The sequence below is a fragment of the Stegostoma tigrinum genome, chromosome 2 (assembly GCF_030684315.1).
Source record: "Stegostoma tigrinum isolate sSteTig4 chromosome 2, sSteTig4.hap1, whole genome shotgun sequence".
Classification (NCBI taxonomy): Eukaryota; Metazoa; Chordata; class Chondrichthyes; order Orectolobiformes; family Stegostomatidae; genus Stegostoma; species Stegostoma tigrinum.
This window is the reverse complement of record NC_081355.1, coordinates 139,195,365-139,218,574: the sequence shown is the minus strand read 5'-3', so window position 1 is coordinate 139,218,574 and position 23,210 is coordinate 139,195,365. Positions and strand designations below refer to the sequence as shown.

At 42.8% G+C, this 23,210-nt stretch overlaps 1 protein-coding gene across 5 annotated transcripts in view; it reads right to left on the bottom strand.

Moving 5' to 3' along the window:
* Positions 1-23,210, bottom strand: part of ptprn2 (protein tyrosine phosphatase receptor type N2) — a 949,211-nt gene that overhangs the window by 519,422 nt on the left and 406,579 nt on the right. For all 5 annotated transcript variants that reach the window (XM_048556814.2, XM_059639614.1, XM_048556833.2 and 2 more), the window contains one exon: positions 1,105-1,184. In XM_048556814.2, the coding sequence (XP_048412771.1) occupies positions 1,105-1,184 (80 nt within the window). The remainder of the gene's footprint in view (positions 1-1,104; positions 1,185-23,210) is intronic.

The following is a 23,210-nucleotide window of genomic DNA, read 5'->3' as shown; positions in this document are numbered from 1 at the left end:
ACTTATGTGGCCCTTAATTCTCAAGAACTAGGTCTAGTTGTGTCTCATTTAGTGTTGGACTGGACACATGCTGCTGCTGAAAAGTGTCCTCAAAGCAAAGTAGCAATCAGAAACACAGTGGCGTTTTCCAGGATGCTTAATTCATTACCACCATTTCTCAAGGTTATCAACTTCTACAGTTGTGTGCAGGAGAAAATAAAGGTGAAATTTAAGGTATTACGGACAAGTAAAGTATTCAGGGAAAGAACAGAAAATTTGGATTTGCTATCATAAAGGAAATATTACCAAAGCAAGGCATACTTTGTCCAAAAGCTTTTATGACTCTATAAGAAAAGGTAAAATGAAGCAGATTGTGTAGTCTTGTTGAACAGAGACTCCAATAATCTTGTGGCAACGATCTTCGTCTTTAGACAGAGTTGATTCAAATATATATACATGCAATTATTGGAACTTGTTTACTGTTAGACTGCTTTGCCTCTGCACAAGGCTTCTTCTTGAAGCCTCACACAGGAAATAAATCTCCAAGACCATTTGTAACATGGATTTCAAACACCTTTTGTTAATGGTTCAGCATTTACTGACAACATCATATCAAGTCTATTACCCATTTTTATCTCGTTCGATGTGACCCATCCCCCAACCCACTTGAACAGACATTTTCCAGACAACATTTTGTTCCTGAAACACTATATTTCAGCTTCAGACAGATGCAGATCATGCTGCATTTGTCTGTAAGGTAAATTCCATCTCTCTTAGTGACCTTACTTTGTGCTAATGCATCTTCATGTCTTTTTTTATTTCTCTTTTAAGTGCATGGAGACAGTCTCTTTCACTATTCCACACCATGCTCACATCTCTTAATTTAAATCCATCTCCTCTACAAACAATGAAGTCACTGGTCGCCTTAATTGACTCTGCAATGTTACACTTCAATTTCCCATCTGTGTCACTCTCCTCGCAAGCGTCTCTTCTATTAAGTGTCAGTTTCCTCATGTGCATGTGCATGTGCATGTGTGTGTGTGTGTGTGTGTGTGTGTGTGTGTGTGTGTCTGCTAGCATTCTTTCTGCGACATTTTTAATGCAGAGTAAAAGCAATATTCCTACCTGCTATGTTCACCACATCAGCTGTTGACACGTTCTCACCAATGGCTTTGACTTGGAAGATCACAGCTGGTCCCAGCATACTGAAAAATAATTAAAATTGATGATGGGCCTTACTTCCACATGGAATTCGTTTTTTACACAAAAATTGAACAGGACAGCAGAAATCAACAACACCAATAACATGCATTTGTATAGCACCTTTGATGGATTAAAATCTAAAACGGCAAACTCAGTTTGTTAAAAAAGATCAATTAACCCCAATGTTAGCTACCCACACTAGAGATATTGTTAACCAACTTGTTCACGCATGTCATTACACACCTCCAGAGCAGGAAGGACTTGAACCCAGATATCCTGGCCCCCATGTGGGGACACTGGAAAATCTAAGATTCTGATGATGATTGTTTAGGGAAGGAAACTATTGTCCTTACCTGGTCTGACCTAGAAGAGACTCCAGACCCATAGTAAAACGGCTGACTCTTAACCGCCCTCTGGGAAATTCAGGATGAGCAATAATTTTTCTTTTATTGAGTCCCTACAGTGTGGAAACAGGCCATTCAGCCCAACAAGTCCACACCAGTTTGCCAAAGAGCATCCTACCCTCTACCCCATCACCCTGTATTTCCCATGGCCAATCCACCTAACCTGCACATCTTCGGATTGTGAGAGGAAACCAGAAAGCTCAGAGAAAAAACCCACGCGTGCATGAGGAGAATGTGCAAACTCCATGGAGAAGTTGCTCGAGGCTGGTATTGAACCCAGGTCCCTGGTGTTGTGAGGCAGCAGTACTAACCACTGAGGCACCGTGCCATGCTAAGGGCTAGCTTAGCCAATGATGCCTGTGTCCTGTGAATGAGCTTTTTTCTACAAACTCTGTTGCCCACACTAAAACACGTGTCAGTTGAGTGACCTTTTCTGTTAACAAGTTTGTTTAGAAAGGGGGTGGGTACCATCTTGAAAGATTAATATTTGCCCATTTGGGGCACCCTCCCAGAAGACAAAATCTACTTTCCTTCCACCCTGTGTGAACTGGCACATCTCCACCCAGCCCACCTTTACAATCCGACCCCACCATCCAATGCCTGCTACTCACTTGGATCCATAGTGCATCATTTTGGGACTGGCTGCATTCCTGGCAATGCCCACTTTTGAGCTCTGGTACTGCTGGCTGTTAAGATTGGCTGACAGCTACAGGGAGGCTGAAATCTCACTAGCCACTTATTTTTCTTGTCCGCAGCAAGTAACAGTGGGTTGGTGCTAGGGAACATAGACCTCCCAGAGGATCATGGGGCAGAAAGAGTTGAAAAGCAACGGAGAGAGTTGGGAGTCATAGGAAGATTTTTTTTTAAACAAGGAAGCAAGACTTTAAGATCAAGTCTTTGTGTGACCTTGGTGCCAATATAGGTCAATGAGCCTATATTGTGAGTTAAGACATGGCCATTAGATTTTTATTCAAAAGTGCTTCAAACACAATTAATTATTTGGGAGGGCACTGGCTGTTGTAAAGAAACAAATCTATTGCAAATTCTGTTTCTTTGCTAACATAGAACCATACATCACAGAAGGAGGTTGTGATGCAGAACTCATTAAAGTGCTGTCAATTAGTCTCACCTCTCTAATCTTTCCTCACAACTCGGCAATTTTTAAAAAATTTAATTTCTGGTAATAACATTTTAGTGTGGCATATTCTATACATAACAACTCACTGAATTTAAAAAAAATGCCTTGTTTGCCCCTCCCTCCATCTATTTCTTTGAATGATCTTAAATCTATGCTCTCTAGTTTAATGATCCTCCTCAGGGCACAAATAATTTCCCTATTTCTACTCTATCAAAAACCTTCATAATTCTGAGCACCTCTAATAACTTTCCCTTTAACCTCTATTGCTCCAATCATTGAGCTTCATGTGAGATCAGATGGAAAAATATACTTGTCACTCTGATCAACTGGAAAATTTTGTGACGTAGGGACTGTCTCAACCGAATAATATTTAAGGAAAGGAACAGACAGGCATAAAAGATTGAACGGAAACAAAAGGGGGAATGGACAGAAGGTCTGTTTGACAAAGGATCTGAACCCAAAATAAATGTGCCTTTCCTCTTCGCAAAGGCTCATGATCTTGCTTTGCTTTACCGACAATCGCTGAACAATGCTTGAATTGCCAACACTGCAGGCCACCTTGGTATGATTAATGCTCTTACATACAAGCAGTGGGAAATGATTCTTAATACCGCAGGGACTAAGAAAACTCAAGCAACAATTATTGAAGGAGTCTTGTCCTCAAATAGCAATTCTGTAGGCACCAAGTGATGTATTAATATCTCTCAACATATGATTTCACAAGCTGATTTTATAGGTGAGTGGAATAACAATGATTTCCTCCAAAACAATTCCCTTTTTGACTGTTTGTGGAGTCTGGAATTAAAAGCAAAACTACATTTTAAAACATCTGCTATCTCCATTTACAGGAATTAAGGGATTGGGAAATCCAACAATGCCTTCTACCTGTACTGCGCTGTTAACAGAAGAAAACTTTCTAAGGTGTTCAACACATCTTCATCGCTGTATTTGTTAGTTTGCTATGGATTGCAATAAAGCAATATTTAGGATCTATCTGTAATGGAGCATTTCTGAACGTGCCATTTGTTTAACTCTGAAAGTTTTGCATCCCTAGAAATATGAATATAAAGCTCATTGGATGAAAGCTTTTAAACTGCTCTTTATTGCATTCTCCCAGTTAGAATGATTTAATCTCAGTCAGAAAAAGCATGGATTTCTTCAAAACCACTGTAAAAACATGAAAAATGATCAACTCTCATGAAGAGTACAATAGAATAATTCACTTTAATACTGAACATTCTAGATAAATCTCGACTGCATTATAGTAAAATATACCAGGATTTTGCAGTGGTCTATTCTGCTTATAAATCCCCAAGAATTAGTACAATTCTGACATTTCAATGTCTTTTGAAATGAGTGTAAACAAAAATCACAAATATATCCTCAAATAATATTAGCAAGACAAACGTTGTAATTAAGATTTTATGAGAAATTGATTGTCAGACATAGGCTTTGGAGCTCTATAGACTTGCATGGCAATGTGGTATATTTTACTGTAAGTCACTAGGCTGCGCAGGAATATTGCAAAAGTGACAATACTCTAAAATTTGTACAAGTGGCTGCAACAGATGCATGAAGGTGCGATATAAATGCAAGTCTTTTTATTAAAACAGTAAAAATTTAGCACTGCACCACTCAGCAACACATTTTACAAAGAAACATGTTGTTCACAAAATATTTGTTTTACACTAACTTGGCACTTCTGTGAGTGGTGAAATCTGATTGACCATTAAAGGTGAACTGAAATTTGATGATAAACGGAGACAGTGGAGAAGACTGGAAACCACTACTCGAGACAGTCCTTGCAACACCATTGCAATGGACATCAACACACTTACAATGTAATTGTACCCCCTAGTGGAATATGACAATTCAGCATCAGGTTATCTTGGTCGCTGACCAATATAAAATTGATCCATAAACCAGATTAAATGTGTTTTTTTGTGTTTATATCAATTCCCTGAGGGCAAACACTGCCACTTGAAGTATCTCAACAAACACACATTCCTCCAGCCCAGTGTTTGGTTTCCCTGAATCAATATTACCATAAATTAATTCAACAAGCCATCACTAAGTGACCAATACAGTACATTTCTGTAAGGGAGCATACACTATTAATAGCACAAATCAATTTAATAAAACATTATTTGGTACTTGCAGTGAAATCATAAAGCAGAAGTGGGGAGATGAGTAGTTCAAAGGTGAAGGCAATAATGTTTGTCACAATTGTGATAATGGAGAGCTGTTTGTGAAAAGTAGGGCATTGAGAATGTAAAGCTGCTGCAGGATAAAACAGACAGGTGAACAGGAGATGGGAAAAACATTGACTTAATTTATTTTTAGAAGGTTTCTGTGATGGCGTTCTTAGTAGCCCTTTTGAGGCCACTCCAATCACTCTCAACTTGCATTATGTTGTCCCCTCACCACCACGTCCTATTCTACCCCATCCCATTCCTTGTGTCACTGTCTCTCTGACCTTCTTTGTGCCATGACCTGTCCAACATTCAACATTAGCAGTATTTGGAGAGAAAACCAAGAACTACAGCATTTTAGCATCTGCTTACATATGAATGCAATTATAAATTAATACAAAAGTGTTTTAAGTGGCTAGTGTTAAAGCAAATACTGAACTAACTCCACAGAGGCTGGTATCCTGTCACCCAGTTGCCTTTTATTTACACATAGAGAGTCCTTGACACTCTGATTAATAGGCCCAATCAGGGAACTCATATCCTATGAGGTGCACTGGGCTGACCTTGTTACAATCGCTACAACACACAATGAAACAGCTGGGTTTTATGCTGGCAATCAGCGCCTACCACTACAAAAGTTTTAAATGGACAGTACTTACTGAAGGTGAATATGGAATTGAGGATGTCCGAGTTTTCCCGTTCCCCAATAAACTACATTTAAAAAGTATTTTGCTGGAAGGCTCTGCGGCCACTTACATGAATAGTGTAAAATTGCTATATGTACCCGTGACTTAGTCACTAAACTCATCAGAAAAAAATACGGTTTGTACGTTTAAGTTGTCTTTTTTTCAATGACCATAAGTAGGCTTTGATGAGTCTTAAACACAAACAGAAATTGCTAGAAAAGCTCAGCAGCATGTGTGAAGAGAAATGAGAATTAATGCTTCAGCTCCAGTGACCCTTCCTCAGAACTTGATGAGTCTCAACTACTTTGAAAGAACCTCTCTGACAATGGAATATAAGTTTTAAAAATTGGTGCTTCATTCCTTCGATGTATTTCTTTATGTCTCCTATGCCGCTCTTTCTTGTAATTAAAAGATTCCTTCCCTCTAATTCAGTCCTAAATCAAATATGCTAACTTACACTTTAGGCTCTGCACCACCCACTAACATTCCTTCAATCTGCTTGTTTACGGAGATGCACCATTGCTTGCCCTATTCATAGAGTTCCCTTTTGTCCTGTCAAGAACTCTGTCTTCCAAAGAGTTTTTAAACACAAGTTCAACTGCAAAGCTCATAGAAAGTCAATGGACAAATAAGTTCAATAAATGTCTGGCCTGTTCATCCACTTTCTCTCCTCCCATTCTATGCCCAAAGGCTGGTCTAAACCACAGCGCCACAACATCTGCCATGATGGGTTACGGCAAGACATGGAGATGTAGGCCATAAAGAGCCATGGGGATCTCTCTCCAAAGCAAAAAGACAACTGGGCATGGACAACTTGGGGGTAACCACTCCGCAAGTGCGGATAAAAGGAGGAGGCGGCCAGTCCTAAACTATCACAATAGGGATGTGGATTGTACCCGCTCTTGTTTCTCTTTTCCCATTCTGCACCACACTCTGTTATCTAGCTAATCGTGGTAAAACTCCCCACCGTGTGGTACAGCAAGGAAGCACATGCACAACCAGAAGTCTCTCCTGCCACTTACTGCTACTTTTGTTGCATGTGGGAAGGAGATTTGATAATCAACCTGTTCAGCTACTTTGTGGAAGAACCTTCCTTGGCTGCAACGTCCCAAAGGGGAGCCTGAACCTTCAGCCTCTGGCTCAGAGACAGGGTGCAACTCATTACACCACAGGTCCTTCTACCCATTTACTTCTGAACACAAAATCACAATAGGAAGTACACGCTTATGAAAGATGTTTAAAACATACATAAGTTCACAAAGGCATTGATAGGATTGAATGTGTCTTATTTACCTGATTGAATTAAATTCTGAAGTAAAAGATTTGAAATCATAGTGCCTGATATTGATTACAAATATGCTACAAAGTTCCTTCATCTGACAATTTAAAGGAACGATGGAAAAAAATACAGGTCTTAAATAATCTGCAGTGCAAAACAAATTTGCTACGAAGAATCAAGATGTCACTTACCCTTAAAAAAAACAAGACTAGCATTTCATATGGGGCTTTACTTTGTATTAATTCTTGACAGATATAAAGGAAGAAAGGACTTGCATTTATGTAGAGCCTTTGGGATGTCCCAAGATACTTTGCAGCAAATTATGTAGTTTTAAAGTATAACTATTGTTAGGTAGAAAAATGGGCAGCCAACTGGCACATAGCAAGGTTTAAGGTGGTGGGTTTTGCCCTGGTTTCTTTTAAGAGAGTTTGGGGGACAGGTATCAAGCAGTCTATGAAAGAGAAATGACTTGCGAGGTCTTGGGGTATTTGGTTAAAGTTGGAACAATAGAAGCAGCTTGAGTGGGTGTGGTCAAGTTCTCACAGATCTAAGATTTTCAGTTAGCTTTCAGCAGTTGTTGTTGGGGTCTCAGCAGGGTTAGAAGGCAATGAATCTCTCCAAGCTGCTACATTCACTCCGAGTTTTCTCACAGAGTTGTCTCTTGATATTCTTTCCTCCTAGGTTGCAGAAGAGCATGTGAGACAATCTGTTTTCTGAATTTTACTTTTGCCAAGTGTGTCATTATGGGATGTTACTATATTGGAACAGTTACAGTTTAGTAGTAAAACAATCTATTATTCTGTTAAGTTTTCCAAAGGAGTTAATTTATTCCAAGTTTGTCTTTCTTTTGTCATATTTTATCTATAGTATATGAAGAAATTGTGATTTGCTTAACTTTGAATAGTTTCACCAATCAAATGGCATCTGCAACACACCACCTCACATTTAATTTTAAAATAAGAAAAAGTTAGGGTCTAGCCTACCTTTGTAATATATTTTGAGGGGGTCTGGTCTGGTCCATGATACATGGAATCTATATTTTATAAAGTCCAGATGCCTGACCTCTTTGCAATCACTATACCAACCTCCTGCCCTTGCCTCAAATTCCTTCCACTCCTCCTGCAATCCTTGCTCAGAATCTGCATCCCTCCTTCATCACTTGTGGTCTGGTCCCGCCTGGGGAGTCATGGGCCTGGGGTAAGTACAGTGCCTGACAGGTCCTTCATTTTTCTCAGTCTTCCCCATGGAACTGATGGGAGTGTCCCGACTGATGGATGAGATTTCCAGTGTCCTCATAAAATCCTGTCTGTGTCTCTCCCACAGAGCTGGTTTTAGAATTCTAGCCTTGTGGTTTCATCACAAACTAATCCTATTTCAATTTAGCCCAAAACACTGCACAGTGAAAAAATGTCCCAGTGGTGGATCTGTAGAGATACAAATTATAGATTTTGAACTAGGTTATCCTGATATCTTCGTATCTCCCAAGTGCTACCATATTACTGCGTTGTTGGCTCATTTGCAATAGTTTCTTCTCCTCATAGTACGTGTCTGCTGGAAGGCTTGTATTGTGTTCCGAGAAATGCACCTTAGGTCCTACGCTGTGGAATTTGCTCCCTACACGGCATCCTCTCTGCCTCTCTTTCCTCATTCAAGACAGCCACCACATCAAATCTAGCTCTAACTACATTTTTGATCACTTATGCTAACAGCTCATTTCCTCATTCCCAAATGTTGCTTGATCCTCATTCGTGTGAAGCACTTTGGGATGTTTTGGTACATTAAAGGTACTGTATAGATGCAAATTATTCTTGTGATGGAATGGAAAGGTACCGTAGCATGTGGTTTTCTCTTAAGGAAATATCTTGCAAAAATAATGAGAAACATTTGCAGGTTACAATAGTCCGAAAATAAGGTGGTTATATATTATCTTGTAATCACATAAATGTTGTAGTCTCACACATCTTATTCTGTAATATCCCATCCAGTAACTGTCCATGCATTCTTTGTTACTGTTCCCTTGCTTTTTGTCGAGTCTTGCCTCTCACAATCAATGTCATGATCCCCCAATACTGAAGGACATTGTAACGTTAGTAGGAAGATTCAAAAGGCAGACTATTCCTTAAATAGAGACAGAAGGATTAACTAGAAGGATTAGAATCTTCAGTTGCGTGAAATACACAAGTTAGCATGCAGGTCTTCTAGTAACTGAGAAGGTCAGTTAGCCTGACCTCAATCGTCGGTAACACTTAGAGTCCATTATTAAGGATGAGACTGCGGAGTACTTGGAAGTGCATGGTAAAATAGGGCGGAGTTAGCACTGCTTCATCAAGGGGAAGTCACGCCTGAAAAATCTTCCTTTGAGGAAGGAACAACCATGTTGACAAAGTAGAGCCAGTGAATGTGATCTATTTGGAATTCCTAAAGGCTTTTGACAAGGTGCTGCAACTGAGGCTGCTAAATAAGGGCCCATAGTGTCAGGGGCAAGGTACCAGCATGGACAGAAGATTGGCTGACTGGCAGAAGGCAGAGAGTGGGAATAAGGAGGTCTTTTTCAGGTTGGCAGCAGGTGACTAAGGGAGGTCTGCCAGGGTCAGTGTTGGGACTACAACTATTCACGTTACATATTAATGATCCGGACAAAGGAACTGAGGGCATTATTGCTAAATTTTCATATAACACGAATATAGGTGGAGGGGCAGATAGTGTTGAGGAAGCAGGGAGGCTGCAGAAGGGCTTGGGCAGGCTAGGACAGTGGGCAAAGAAGTGATAGATGGAGTACAATTTGGGAAAGTGTGAGGTTATGCACTTTGGCAGGATGAACAGTATATTGATTATTTTTTAAATGGGGAAATGCTTCAGAAATCTGTAGCACAAAGGGACTTAGGATTCCTGATTTAGGAAACTCTTCAGGTTAGCATGCAGGTTCATGTGGCAGCTGGAAAGGCAAATGCAATGTTAGCATTCATTTCAATAGGGCTAGAGTACTAGAGCAGGAGAATACTGATGAGGCTGGATGAGGCTCTGGTCAGATTGGATTTGGAATATTGGGAGCATTTTGGGGACCTGCATCTAAGGAAGAATGTGCTGGCACTTGAGGGGAATCCAGAGGAGGTTACAAGAATGATATTGGGGATGAAAAGCTTATTGTCTGAGGAGTGGTTGAGGAGTCTGGGTCTGCACGCAACAGAGTTTAGAAGGATGGGAGGTTGTAATCTGATTGAAACTTGCAGAAGCTGAGAGGACGGTACACAGCAGACATGGAGAAGATGTTTCCACGTGTAGAAGAGACTCGGTCCAATCAAAGAGTAGTGAATATATGGGACTCATTGGCTCAGAAAGCTGTGGAGGCTAAGTCACTTAAAACAGAGATAGGTAGGTTCTTGATTGGTCAGGGGATTACGGATTATGGGGGAAAGACAGGAGAATGGGGTTAGACAAAGAACGAAGATCAATGCAGCACAGGAACAGGTCCTTCAGCCTTCCAAGCCTGCGCCAACACACATCACCGATGATCAAATGACCTAATCCCAAACCCTAAACCTAACACTAACCCTAACCCTGACTCTGACCCTGAGACCAACCTTAACCCTGACCCTGACCCTAACCCCAATCCTGACCATGATCCTGACCCTAACCCTAACCGTAACACTGCTATTGGGCAACAGTGCTAACAACTGAGTCACCATGCTGCCCTTTAGATCTGCACAAGTGAAGCATCACAGAACAAGAAACATATCACCCAAGATAACAAAGTGTGGAGCTGGATGAACACAGCAGGCCAAACAGCATCTCAGGAGCACAAAAACTGATGTTTCGGGCCTAGACCCTTCCTCAGAAACGAGGGATGGGGAGAGGATTCTGAAATAAATAGGGAGAGAGGGGGAGGCAGACTGAAGATGGACAGAGGAGAAGACAGGTCGAGAGGAGAGTATGGCTGGGGAGGTAGGGAGGGGATAGGTCAGTCCGGGGAGGACGGACAGGTCGGGGGGGGGGGCGCGGGATGAGGTTAGTAGGTAGGAAATTAAGGTGCGGCTTGAGGTGGGAGGAGGGGATACGTGAGAGGAAGAACAGGTTAGGGAGGCGGGGACGAGCTGGGCTGGTTTTGGGATGCAGTGGGGGGAGGGGAGATTTTGAAGCTGGTGAAATCCACATTGATACCATTGGGCTGCAGGGTTCCCAAGCGGAATATGAGTTGCTGTTTCTGCAACCTACAGGTGGCATCATTGTGGCACTGCAGGAGGCCCAGGATGGACAAGTTATCTAAGGAATGGGAGGGGGAGTTCAAATGGTTCGCGACTGGAAGGTGCAGTTATTTATTGTGAACCGAGCGTAGGTGTTCTGCAAAGCAGTCCCCAAGCCTCCGCTTGGTTTCCCCAATGTAGGGGGAGCCACACGGTGTACAGCAGACGCAGTATACCACATTGGCAGATGTGCAGGTGAACAGCTGCTTGATGTGGCAAGTCTTCTTGGGGCCTGGGATGGGGGTGAGGGAGATGGGTGAGGGCAGGTGCCGCACTTCCTGCGGTTGCAAGGGTAAGTGCCGGGTGTGGTAGGGTTGGAGGGAAGTGTGGACCGGACAAGGGAGTCACGGAGAGAGTGGTCGGGGGTTATAAATTACTAAAGGGAAATATCATTACAACTGTAAAGGGTGTTGGTGAGGTCTGTTCTGGAATAGCATGCACAATATAGGTCCTAGCCTGTGCAGAAGAATAAACAGGCAACGGAGTCAGTTCACAAGAGATTCGCCAGACTGATTCTTGAGATGAAGGGATTGTCTTATCAGGAATGGTTAAACAGGTTAGGCCTTTATTCATTAGAGTTTAGAAGAATGAGGAGTAATCTTATTGAAACATAGAAAAATGCTGAGAGGGCTTGGAAGGGCAGATGTTGAGAAAATGTTTCCACTCATGGGGGAATCGCAAACTACGGGGCACAGTTACAGAATAACAGGTTACTCATTCAAAACTGAGATGTAAAGGAATTTCTTCTCCTGGAGGGTAAGGAATGTCTGCAATTCTCTACCCCAGAGAAGGCTGGTTACTGGAGGTGTTTAAAGAAGACGTCAAAGGCTTTGGCAATAGACTACGGCAAGTTGAGGTCTATGAGGAATTGGAACAAAACAGGAATTGAGGCCTGGGGCACAGCAGCTTTTCTTTTTAATCATTCATGTTGACTTGGCCAAAATGTATTGCCGTAATTGTCCAGAGAGCAGTTAGGAGTTAACCACATTGCTGTGGGACTGGAGTCATGTGTGGGTTGGACCATGTCAGGGTGGTAGATTTCCTTCCCTGAAGCACATGAGTGAACCAGATTGGCTTTTACAATGATTGACAATGATTACAAAGTTGTTATTGAGCCTTCTTTCTGTCCAATACTTTTACTGGATTCAAATTTTACCATCTGCCATCGTGGGATTCAAGCCCAAGTCCACAGAGCTTCAGAGATAACAAACTGTGAAGCTGGATGAACACAGCAGGCCAAGCAGCATCTTAGGAGCACAAAAACTGACGTTTCAGGCCCAGACCCTTCATGAGAATTCAGCCTGGGGCTCTGCATTACTAGTCTAGCAACATTCCAACAATGTCACTGCCATCTGACCCTGCTCCTATTTCTTATATACTTAGGTACTTAGTCCACCTAACCATCCCCCAACCACATCCCAATCCAGTTTTTAAGTATGTACGTTCACAAATCACAGGTTCAGTTTTAGGATCAGCATTTCATTTCAGTGTTGCACTTCCAACCACATATTGAAAATTAGGAGGGCTTCTGTCATCTCCTGATCCAATAGCTAGTCTGCATCCATGCGATTATCCCGAATCATTATGTTGCTGTTACTTATTTCCTATAGTCCTGCAGATGTGAGTCAACTTAAATTGTCGAAGGGTTAATTTACAAGTATGAAGACCTTGAGGCTCACCAAAACCACTTGAGGGCTTTAGGTATATTCTGTCTTTGGTGCGTGTGTTATTGTTAATAATGTAGAGAAGCTGGTGAGAACTTTTTTTTTATTTTATACTCATTCAATTTTGCTTTGCCAGAGGCGGTCGACCTGGTGTTTCGATGGAATGTGGAAAGCTGCAGCAAGTGGATTATATGATTTATACATGAATGCTATGACACTGCGAAGCAAAATACAGATCTACTGCACAATATGGTTTGACTGGAAGTGCTATTTTACTGTGTTCTGCAGCAAAGCAGGACACTTTTTAAAATTTATACCACTGTAAGACCTGTGCTTGAAAAGTCAATGGCACAAATGTGCAGCTTTTTGTTTTCAAATTGTCTAACGAGTACCATTTCCCCAATTCATTTCTCTCATTACATCAACACACACAGGCAAGTTTCATGCTAATACTAGCAAATTAGTATGATATGAATGCAAGGCTTGTCTACTTATAATGTCACAACTGTCCGGCTTGATGCATATCTAGATTTAGGCAATTTTGTTTGGTCTTCTTTGGCCTACAGCATGTCACTCTACAGGACAACTTCGCACCGATGATGCTTATACCTAAAGTTGATGAAAATTCAAAAATATTAAGCTAATTCTATTTTCTCTTTGCAGTGTTCTCTGGCAGCATTTAATACATTTCAACTGATGTTTTTATATAAAATTAGATTAAAATTTGCAGAAATATGCATTCACTCTGCAAGTCTAACATTGGGCAACAGCTGTATGTCCGGTGCAAGTCAAGTAAAGGAATGTTATGTTTTGACAAAAACTGTCAGCCATTCGCCTCAAGCAGAAAGCTAATGATATTTCTACCTACCACCAGCTTGCAAAGATAGTAAACACGTTCCAGTGCATATTTCTCATTTCACACCCTTCCTGGCCACCAAAGATTGCATTACGCAGTGATGCAATACTGACACTCAGTGACTGACTCATGGCAGTCAATTAATTCCACTTTCCTCGATTTCTTCTTGGTTTTCCAAACTATTTCCTGCTTCTACGTTTCTTCAAGCAGCCATTTTAAACTACAATGTGGCAGCTGTCCAAGGACAAAGATTTCAGTAACAATGGCACCACGGGATAGGAAAAAGCTGCACTTCTTGCAAGGCCTCCTGCTGGGCCAGTAAGGCAGCACCAGGCAGAATAATGAGGACTGCCAATGGGACTTCAAACTAGCGAGTTTTGAGAAGATTTGTAGCTCAGGTTGAGGTTCTGGATGTGAGTTTGCTCGCTGAGCTGGAAGGTTAGTTTTCAGACGTTTCAGACGCGCTGGTGTTATGTCCCGCTTTCTAGTTATCTGGTTAGGTTTCCTTGGGTTTCCTCCAGCGCTTCGTCGGAGGCTCACTGATGATGTTACCTAGAATGGTGATGAAACGTCTGAAAGCTAACCTTCCAGCTCAGCGAGCAAACTCACATCCAGGACTTCAAACTGCTCAGAAGTGGGAAAGGTGGAATGTTGTTGGTGTGGGGTACGCTTCTGGTAAAAAAAATGATGCATGTCAAATAACCATAGGACTTAGGAGGTGAGAGTAAAGATCAGATCAGGATAAGGTAGGAGGGTAACATAAATAGGAACAAATTTGATTTAGAAAAAAGTCGAAGCCTGAAAAGAAAGTGAGGAATTTACTGTCTGCTCAGTTAAATCTGCAGCACTTAGAACAAAGTAGGGTAGTAGGAGGCAGTATGGAACCAAATGTAGCAGCAATAACTGAAACACAAAACACAGAAGTGGAACAAAATATTGCACATTGAGACAGAATCATAGAGGTTAGGGATAAGAGAATGGGTAGGGGGATAACTGATAAGGGGTAAGGTAACTCTAGCATTAAAAAAATCTACATTCCAGAAAGTTAGAAACAAAATTCATATGACTTTAAAGAAAAGGCAAGAATAAATCAATCATGCTAACAGGAATATCTTACAGACTACCCAACAGTGGAAAGGGAGCGAGGGAAGGAATACCCTAAGCCAAAACATCAGAAAGTACAGTGTGGAAATTCCAAATCCAAAAATAACTGAGGACTGGATTTTCAATTTTGGTTTGAAAAGCTGAGTTGGGCATCTCCCAGCTTTGTGCTCCTGACTTCAAATATTCAGCCAATTCTCCTGGAATTTTAGTCTCAGAGAATCAGGTCTGGAATGGAGTCACAGCCACCTCATTCTGCATTCTCTTCTAAGCCAATACTCTGATTAAAACCTCGAGCCCCAGAGAAAATACTGCATTATTCCCAGCTCAGTCTCTCTGACCTCTGCTCTCAGCTGCACAATGTTTATTTGCACAAGATTAAGCAGTTTCAATTGCTTGCAGCTTCTGGCGTAAATAATTTAAATGATCAGGGTGATTGACACTTTATTGCTCCATAATGCATGGTCCTTTTATTAACATAGTGTAAAGCTCTGAAAGAATGACTGTTTTCTTCAAAGTTTTATCCATTTATTATCACTCTAGGATTAATTAGTCAGTAGGCATGGAAATGCTACAGCTAGGGTATGGGTGGGTATGCGTACAATGGGGAGGGAGCAGCATTGCAAGTGGCAAAGCCTGGGATGAGGCAGAGAAGCTAGTGATTGTGTGAGAATCGTGGACGGAGGGCAGGGGGAGAATGTAATTTCCATAGATCTTTGGCCCAACTTACTTCCAGACAGATGGACTTTTAGTAAGTCACACTTGGAGGGTGTCAAGGAACTTCACACAGACATACTTTTTCTATAGGTATGTGAGGAATAAGAGGATGAGTAGGGTAGGAACAGGGCCAGTCAAAGACAGAAGTGGGAAGTTGTGTGTGGACCCTGTGGAGATCGGAGAGGTGCTAAACAAAGATTTCTCACCTGTTTTCACTCAGGAAAAGGAGAATATTGTAGAGGAGAAGGCTGAGTTATGGGCTATTAGACTTGAAAGGATTGAGGTTAGTAAGGAGGAGGTGTTATCAATTCTAGAAGGTGTGAAGGTAGATAAATCCCCTGGGCCGGATGGGATTTTTCTGAGGATTCTCTGCGAAGCTAGGGAGGAGGTGGCAGAGCCTTTGGCCTTGATCTTTGAGTCCTCATTGTCTACAGGTTTAGTAGCAGAGGACTGGAGGATTGCAAATGTTGTGCCCTTGTTCAAGAAGGGCAGTAGAGATGACCCAGGTAATTATAGACCAGTGAGCCTTATGTCTGTTGTAGGAAATGTTTTGGAAAAAATTATAAGAGATAGGATCTATAATCATCTAGCAAGCAACAATCTGATTGGAGATAGTCAACATGGATTCATCAAGGATAATGGGAACTGCAGATGCTGGAGAATCCAAGATAACAAAGTGTGGAGCTGGATGAACACAGCAGGCCAAGCAGCATCTCAGAAGCACAAATGCTTGGCCTGCTGTGTTCATCCAGCTCCACACTTTGTTATCGTGGATTCATCAAGGGCAAGTCGTGTCTCATAAACCTCATTAAGTTTTTTGAGAAGGTGACCAAGCATGTAGATGAGGGTAGGGCAGTTGACGTGGTGTACATGGACTTCAGTGAAGCCTTTGGAAAGGTTCCACATGGTAGGCTATTGGAGAAAATGCGGAGGCATGGGATTGAGAGAGATTTAGCAGTTTGGATTAGAAACTGGCTTTCTATAAGAAGGCAACGAGTGATGGTTGATGGAAAATATTCAGCCTGGAGTCTGGTTACTAGTGGTGTGCCTCAAGAATCTGTTTTGGGATCACTGCTGTTTGTCACTTTTATAAATGACTTGGGCGCAGGCAAAGTTGGACGGGTTAGTAAGTTTGCGGATGACACTAAAGTCGGTGGAGTGGTGGAAGAATGTTGCAGGTTGCAGGGAGACGTGGATAAACTGCAGAATTGGGCTGAAAGGTAGCAAATGGAGTTCAATGCAGATAAATGTGAGGTGATTCACTTTGGGAAGAATAATAGCAAGGCAGAATACTGGGTCAATGGAAAGATTCTTGGTAGTGTGGATGTGCAGAGGGATCTTGGTGTCCATGTACATCGATCCCTGAAAGTTGCCACCCAGGTTGATAGTGCAGTTAAGAAGGCTTACAGTGTGTTCAGTTTTATTGGTAGAGGGATTGACTTCCGGAGCCGTGGTGTCATGCTGCAACTGTACAAAACGCTAGTGCGGCTTTACTTGGAATATTGCGTGCCATTCTGATCGCCCCATTACAGGAAGGATGTGGAAGCATTGGAAAAGCTGCAGAGGAGATTTACCAGGATGTTGCCTGGTCTGGAGCAAAGGTCTTATGAGGAAAGGCTGAGGGACTTGGGTCTGTCTCATTGGAGAGAAGAAGGCTAAGAGGGGATTTAATAGAGACATCGAAGATGACAGAAGATTAGATTGGATGGGCAGTGAGACTAACCTGTTAATCTAGAGACCCAGTAGTGTGGTGGGGACCTGGGTTCACATCCTGTCACAGCAGATGGTGGAATTTGAATTCAATTGAAAAAATATCTGGATGACGATGATCATGAATCAGTTGTTGGGGAAAAACCCATCTGATTGCTGAAGAAGGTTCTCGGCCTGAAACGTCAGCTTTCCTGCTCCTCTGATGCTGCTTGGCCTGCTGTGCCACTTCTACACCTTGTTATCTCTGGTTCAATAATATCCTTTAGGGAAAGAATCTGCCATCCTTACCTGGTCTGGCCTACATGTGACTCCAGACCCACAGCAATGTGGTTGACCCTGTACTGCTTTCTGGCTTCTAAGATGCTTTAGCATCTATATCTCATGGAGAAGCCAAAGACTGATTTATATTTTTTTAAATTGTCACATTTAAGTTTTTAAAAATTTTTTTTAGTTGTTTCATGTGATCCCAGATAATATAGAGCAAGAGACTTTTATACTGTGAAGTCACGTGATATGACACAGTGATGATATCATGGCCATGCCTCTTAAAGGCATTCATATTAACTGTGAGACATAACATGATATTCCCCTTTTCCAAAATTCAAGACCCAAAATAGATATACTTGATTGTACGTAGGCGCTTTTGTTAATTCAATAATTATACAAAAGTGAAAATGGGAATTTATAACATTAACATTTCAAACTCCAGCTAACGCTTTTACCAACTTATCTTGATATGTTGATCATATATTCATGTGAAAAGGTCTCTGCTGTGCTTGTTTGACACTATGTTGATCTTGCTGCTGGTTGTGACCACTCAACCTCACAATCATTATCATCAGAATGTCCTTCCTCAATCCCTTCATGCACAGTTGCTGTGGTGTGCCGTACTTCCATCTGAGCTGTCTCCTTTCCTTCACAATATAGCACCATGATCAGTAATGACATTGTATGATCTGTGTTGTATTATACAAAACTTTACTGGTATTCAAGTATTTGAGTTGGATTTCTAACTCACACTCTGCCATTTTGATAGCTGTCTACCAGCTCGCTCATTGGGTATCTCTTTCATTCCCCTCTGTCTTTGTAGGACAATGTCTCAGAATGGTTAGGTAATTGTTTGCTGGCCAAGGTTGTTCACACTTGCCTTGCAAGCATAAATTCTGCTGGGGATGGTAATCCCTTCTCCATTGGTGTCACATGATGATGAACCGATGCAAATATCTTGCTTTGTTCCTTAACACTTAATGATCAGTGATTTGATGGCATGTGCTTTATGTTCTACGAGGTTGTCTGAGCATAGATAGTGTTGTGATGATGTGACCTGGTCACTCCATACTCAGTACATCTGTCATAAGTATATGTATTCAACACAGTGTATTGTGATCCATTGTCAGACACTATCTGATCCGGGATACTGAATATATATATTCACAACTCATTGAATATTCTGATTCATATGCACAGGTACACATGCTTGTCATTATAGGTGTTCAATATCCATGTGTTCCTGCTGTAACAGGGACATGATACCCAGGCCTAATGCTTTCTGTATTAGGACTTGTTTCCCCTTGAAATCAATGTATTATGATACACCGAGTTCATTTCTGTATTGTCAAAATGGAAGAATCTTCTCAAATCCTTCTGTAACACTGTAAGGCCATTTCCAGATACTCACAGTTGCTCATCTTTGGCCATTGTCAATTGTACCATATTAGGATTGTTCATTCCCCAAAGGTTCTTCTATACAAGTTTGTTGGTTAGCCCTTTTCATTAAATAATACTAGATCTAAACTAATATTCTCTAGTCGGTTCCTCAACTTTCTACCATAGAAAACCATCCCAGGCTTACTCCAGAAACTTACTTGCCAGCATGAATGCTGATGAGGTTTACTCAATCTGTCTTCTGATTTAAGTCCCCCATGATTACAACATCACCCACATGACATGCTTCTCTATTCTTATGGTTAATACCATGCTCCACATTACCAATGCTGCTTGAGGTGGCATTTGAACAATTCTTACCAATGTTTTCTGCCCCTTCTGAGGAAATGTTAACTGTGTTCCTCTTTTCACTGACGTTGCTAGATCTGCTGAGTTTCTCCAAGAATTTCTGATTTGTTTGCTGCTGCTTGCAGTTCCTGAGCTCAGTGCAAACAAATTCTGCCTTTTGTTCTTCTGAAACAAGAGTTTCCTTTGCTAACATATTGATCCCATCCATTAGGATCAGCACAATACCACCTCCTTTTCCTTTGTGCCTGTTTTCTCTAAATATCAAATGGCTTTGAATATTCAGATTCTAGATGTGGTCACCCATAAGACCATAGACATAGGAGTGGAAGTAAGGCCATTCGGCCCATCAAGTCCATGCCGCCATTTAAATCATGGCTGATGGGCATTTCAACACCACTTCCCTGCACTCTCCCCATAGCCCTTGATTCGTTTTTGGATCAAGAATTTGTCGATCTCTGCCTTGAAGCCATCCAACATCCAGGCCTCCACTTCAATCATACTTCCACAATGGTAGTGAGATCACACATACTGACCAGACAGGTAGATGAGAGTAAACTGGTTGATGTGGTGTATATGGATTTCAGCAAGGCGTTCGATAAGGTTCCCCACAATAGGCTATTGTACAAAATGTGGAGGAATGGAATTGTGGGAGATAAAGCAGTTTGGATCGGAAATTGGCTTGCTGAAAGAAGACAGAGGGTGGTAGTTGATGGGAAATGTTCATCTTGGAGATCAGTTACTCATAGTGTACCGCAAGGGTTGGTGTTGGGTCCACTGCTGTTTGTCATTTTTATAAAAGACCTGGATGAGGGCGTAGAAGGATGGGTTAGTAAATTTGCAGATGACACTCAGGTCATTGGAGTTGTGGATAGTGGCGAAGGATGCTGTAGGTTGCAGAGAGACATAGATAAGCTGCAGAGCTGGGCTGACTGGTGGCAAATGGAGGTTAATGCAGACAAGTGTGAGGTGATGCACTTTGGTAGGAGTAACCAGAAGGCAAAGTACAGGGCTAATGGTAAGATTCTTAGTAGTGTAGATGAGCAGAGAGATCTCGGCGTCCATGTACACAGATCCTTGAAAGTTGCCACCCATGTTGACAGGGCTGTTAAGAAGGCATACAGTGTTTTAGCTTTTATTAATCGAGGGATCGAGTTTCGGAACCAAGAGGTTATGGTGAAGCTGTACAAAACTCTGGTGCGGCCGCACTTGGACTATTGCGCACTGTTCTGGTCACCACATTATAAGAAGGATGTGGAAGCTTTGGAAAGGGTGCAGAGGAGATTTACTAGGATGTTGCCTGGTATGGAGGGAAGGTGTTACGAGGAAAGGCTGAGGGACTTGAGGCTGTTTTCATTAGAGAGAAGAAGGTTGAGAGGTGACTTAATTGCAACATATAAAATAATCAGAGGGTTAGATAGGGTGGATAGGGAGAGCCTTTTTCCTAGGATGGTGACGACGAGCACGAGGGGGCATAGCTTTAAATTGAGGGGTGAAAGATATAGGACAGATGTCAGAGGTAGTTTCTTTACTCAGAGAGTAGTAAGGGAATGGAACGCTTTGCCTGCAACGGTAGTAGATTCGCCAACTTTAGGTACATTTAAGTCGTCATTGGATAAGTATATGGACGTACATGGAATAGTGTAGGTTAGATGGGCTTGAGATCGGTATGACAGGTCGGCACAACATCGAGGGCCGATGGGCCTATACTGTGCTGTAATGTTCTATATAAGAATACTTACCTCTATTTATGCCTTTAAATCATCCACTTTGTTGCAAATTCAGGTACAGTGCCCTTCATGTTGTCTTTTTGACTTTATGCGGCATTCTAATGCCTGTGTTCATTTTACCTGCCCTCTTCATTTCACTTGCCAGATTTCTACTTCCTGTTGCCAGGTTTACTTCCTTCCCAAGTTAAGCTGATTGATTTATTGATTTATTGCCATATGCACCAAAATACACTGAAGATCTTTGTTTATGAGTGGCACAGGCAGGTCACAGCAAGCAAAGGCCGTACAGATCAAAAAGACTTCGAGGCATACAGGTTACATTGCAGATTAACAAAGTGTGGAGCTGGATGAACACAGCAGGCCAAGCAGCATCTCAGGAGCACAAAAGCTGATGTTTTGGGCCTAGACCCTTCATCAGAGAGGGGGATGGGGAGAGGGAACTGAAATAAATAGGGAGAGAGGGGGAGGCGGACCGAAGATGGAGAGAAAAGAAGTTAGGTGGAGAGGAGAGTATAGGTGAGGAGGTAGGGAGGGGATAGGTCAGTCCAGGGAAGATGGACAGGTCAAGGAGGTGGGATGAGGTGGTAGGTAGGAAATGGAGGTGCGGCTTGGGGTGGGAGGAAGGGATGGGTGAAAGGAAGAACAGGTTAGGGAGGCAGAGGCAGGCTGGGCTGGTTTTGGGATGCAGTGGGGGGAGGGGATGAGCTGGGCTGGTTTTGGGATGCAGTGGGTGGAGGGGAAGAGCTGGGCTGGTTTTGGGATGCAGTAGGGGAAGGGGAGATTTTGAAGCTTGTGAAGTCCACATTGATACCATTGGGCTGCAGGGTTCCCAAGCGGAATATGAGTTGCTGTTCCTGCAACCTTCGGGTGGCATCATTGTGGCGCTGCAGGAGGCCCATGATGGACATGTCGTCTGAGGAATGGGAGGGGGAGTTGAAATGGTTTGCGACTGGGAGGTGCAGTTGTTTGCTGCAAACCGAGCGGAGGTGTTCTGCAAAGTGGTCCCCAAGCCCCCGCTTGGTTTCCCCAATGTAGAAGAAGCCACACCGGGTACAATGGATACAATATACCACATTGGCAGATGTGCAGGCGAATCTCTGCTTAATGTGGAATGTCATCTTGGGGCCTGGGATAGGGGTGAGGGAGGAGGTGTGGGGGCAAGTGTAGCATTCCCTGCGATTGCAGGGGAAGGTGCCGGGTGTGGTGGGGTTGGAGGGCAGTGTGGAGCGAACAAGGGAGTCACAGAGAGAGTGGTCTCTCCGGAAGGCAGACAGGGGTGGGGATGGAAAAATGGCTTGGGTGGTGGGGTCGGATTGTAGATGGCGGAAGTGTTGGAGGATGATGTGTTGTATCCAGAGGTTGGTGGGGTGGTGTGTGAGAACGAGGGGGATCCTCTTTGGGCGGTTGTGGCGGGGGCGGGGTGTGAGGGATGTGTTGCGGGAAATGCGGGAGACGCGGTCAAGGGCGTTCTCGACCACTGCGGGGAGACAGTTGCGGTCCTTGAAGAGTGTGGACATCTGGGATGTGTGGGAGTGAAATGCCTCATCCTGGGAGCAGATGCGGTGGAGGAGGAGGAATTGGGAGTAGGGGATGGAATCTTTGCAGGAGGGTGGGTGGGAGGAGGTGTATTCCCGGTAACTGTGGGAGTCAGTGGGCTTGAAATGGACATTGCAGATTACATTGTTTGAGGCGAGAGTCCTTTCAACAGTCTGATAACGGCCAGAAGAAGCTGTTCCTGAACCTGTGAGTTCAGGCTTTTCTATCTTCTGCCTGACAGAAGAGGTTGTAGGAGGTTATTACTGGGGTGTAATGGGTCTTTGATGATGATGGCTGCCTTTCCACGGCAGCGAGCTCGAGCTGTGCAAATACAGTCCATGGAAACAAGAGATAATGGGAACTGCAGATGCTGGAGAATCCATGATAACAAAGTGTGGAGCTGGATCAACACAGCAGGCCAAGCAGCTTTTGTGCTCCTGAGATGCTGTTTGGCCTGCTGTGTTGATCCAGCCCCACACTTTGTTACCATGGATAGAAGGTTGGCTTCTGTGAGCGTCTGGGCTGTGCACACCACCTTCTGTCGTTTCTTATGGCCCTGGATAGAGCAGTTGCCATCCCAGGCTATTATGCACAGGACAGGATGCTTTCAATGGTGCATCAGCAGAAGTTGGTGATGGTTCTAATGGATATGCCAGATTTCCTAAGCCGCCCGAGGAATTCGATATTTTGTTGTGCCTTCTTGACTGTCACATCTACGTGAGAAGTCCAGGACAGGTTGTTTATCATCACTTTGAGTAACTTGA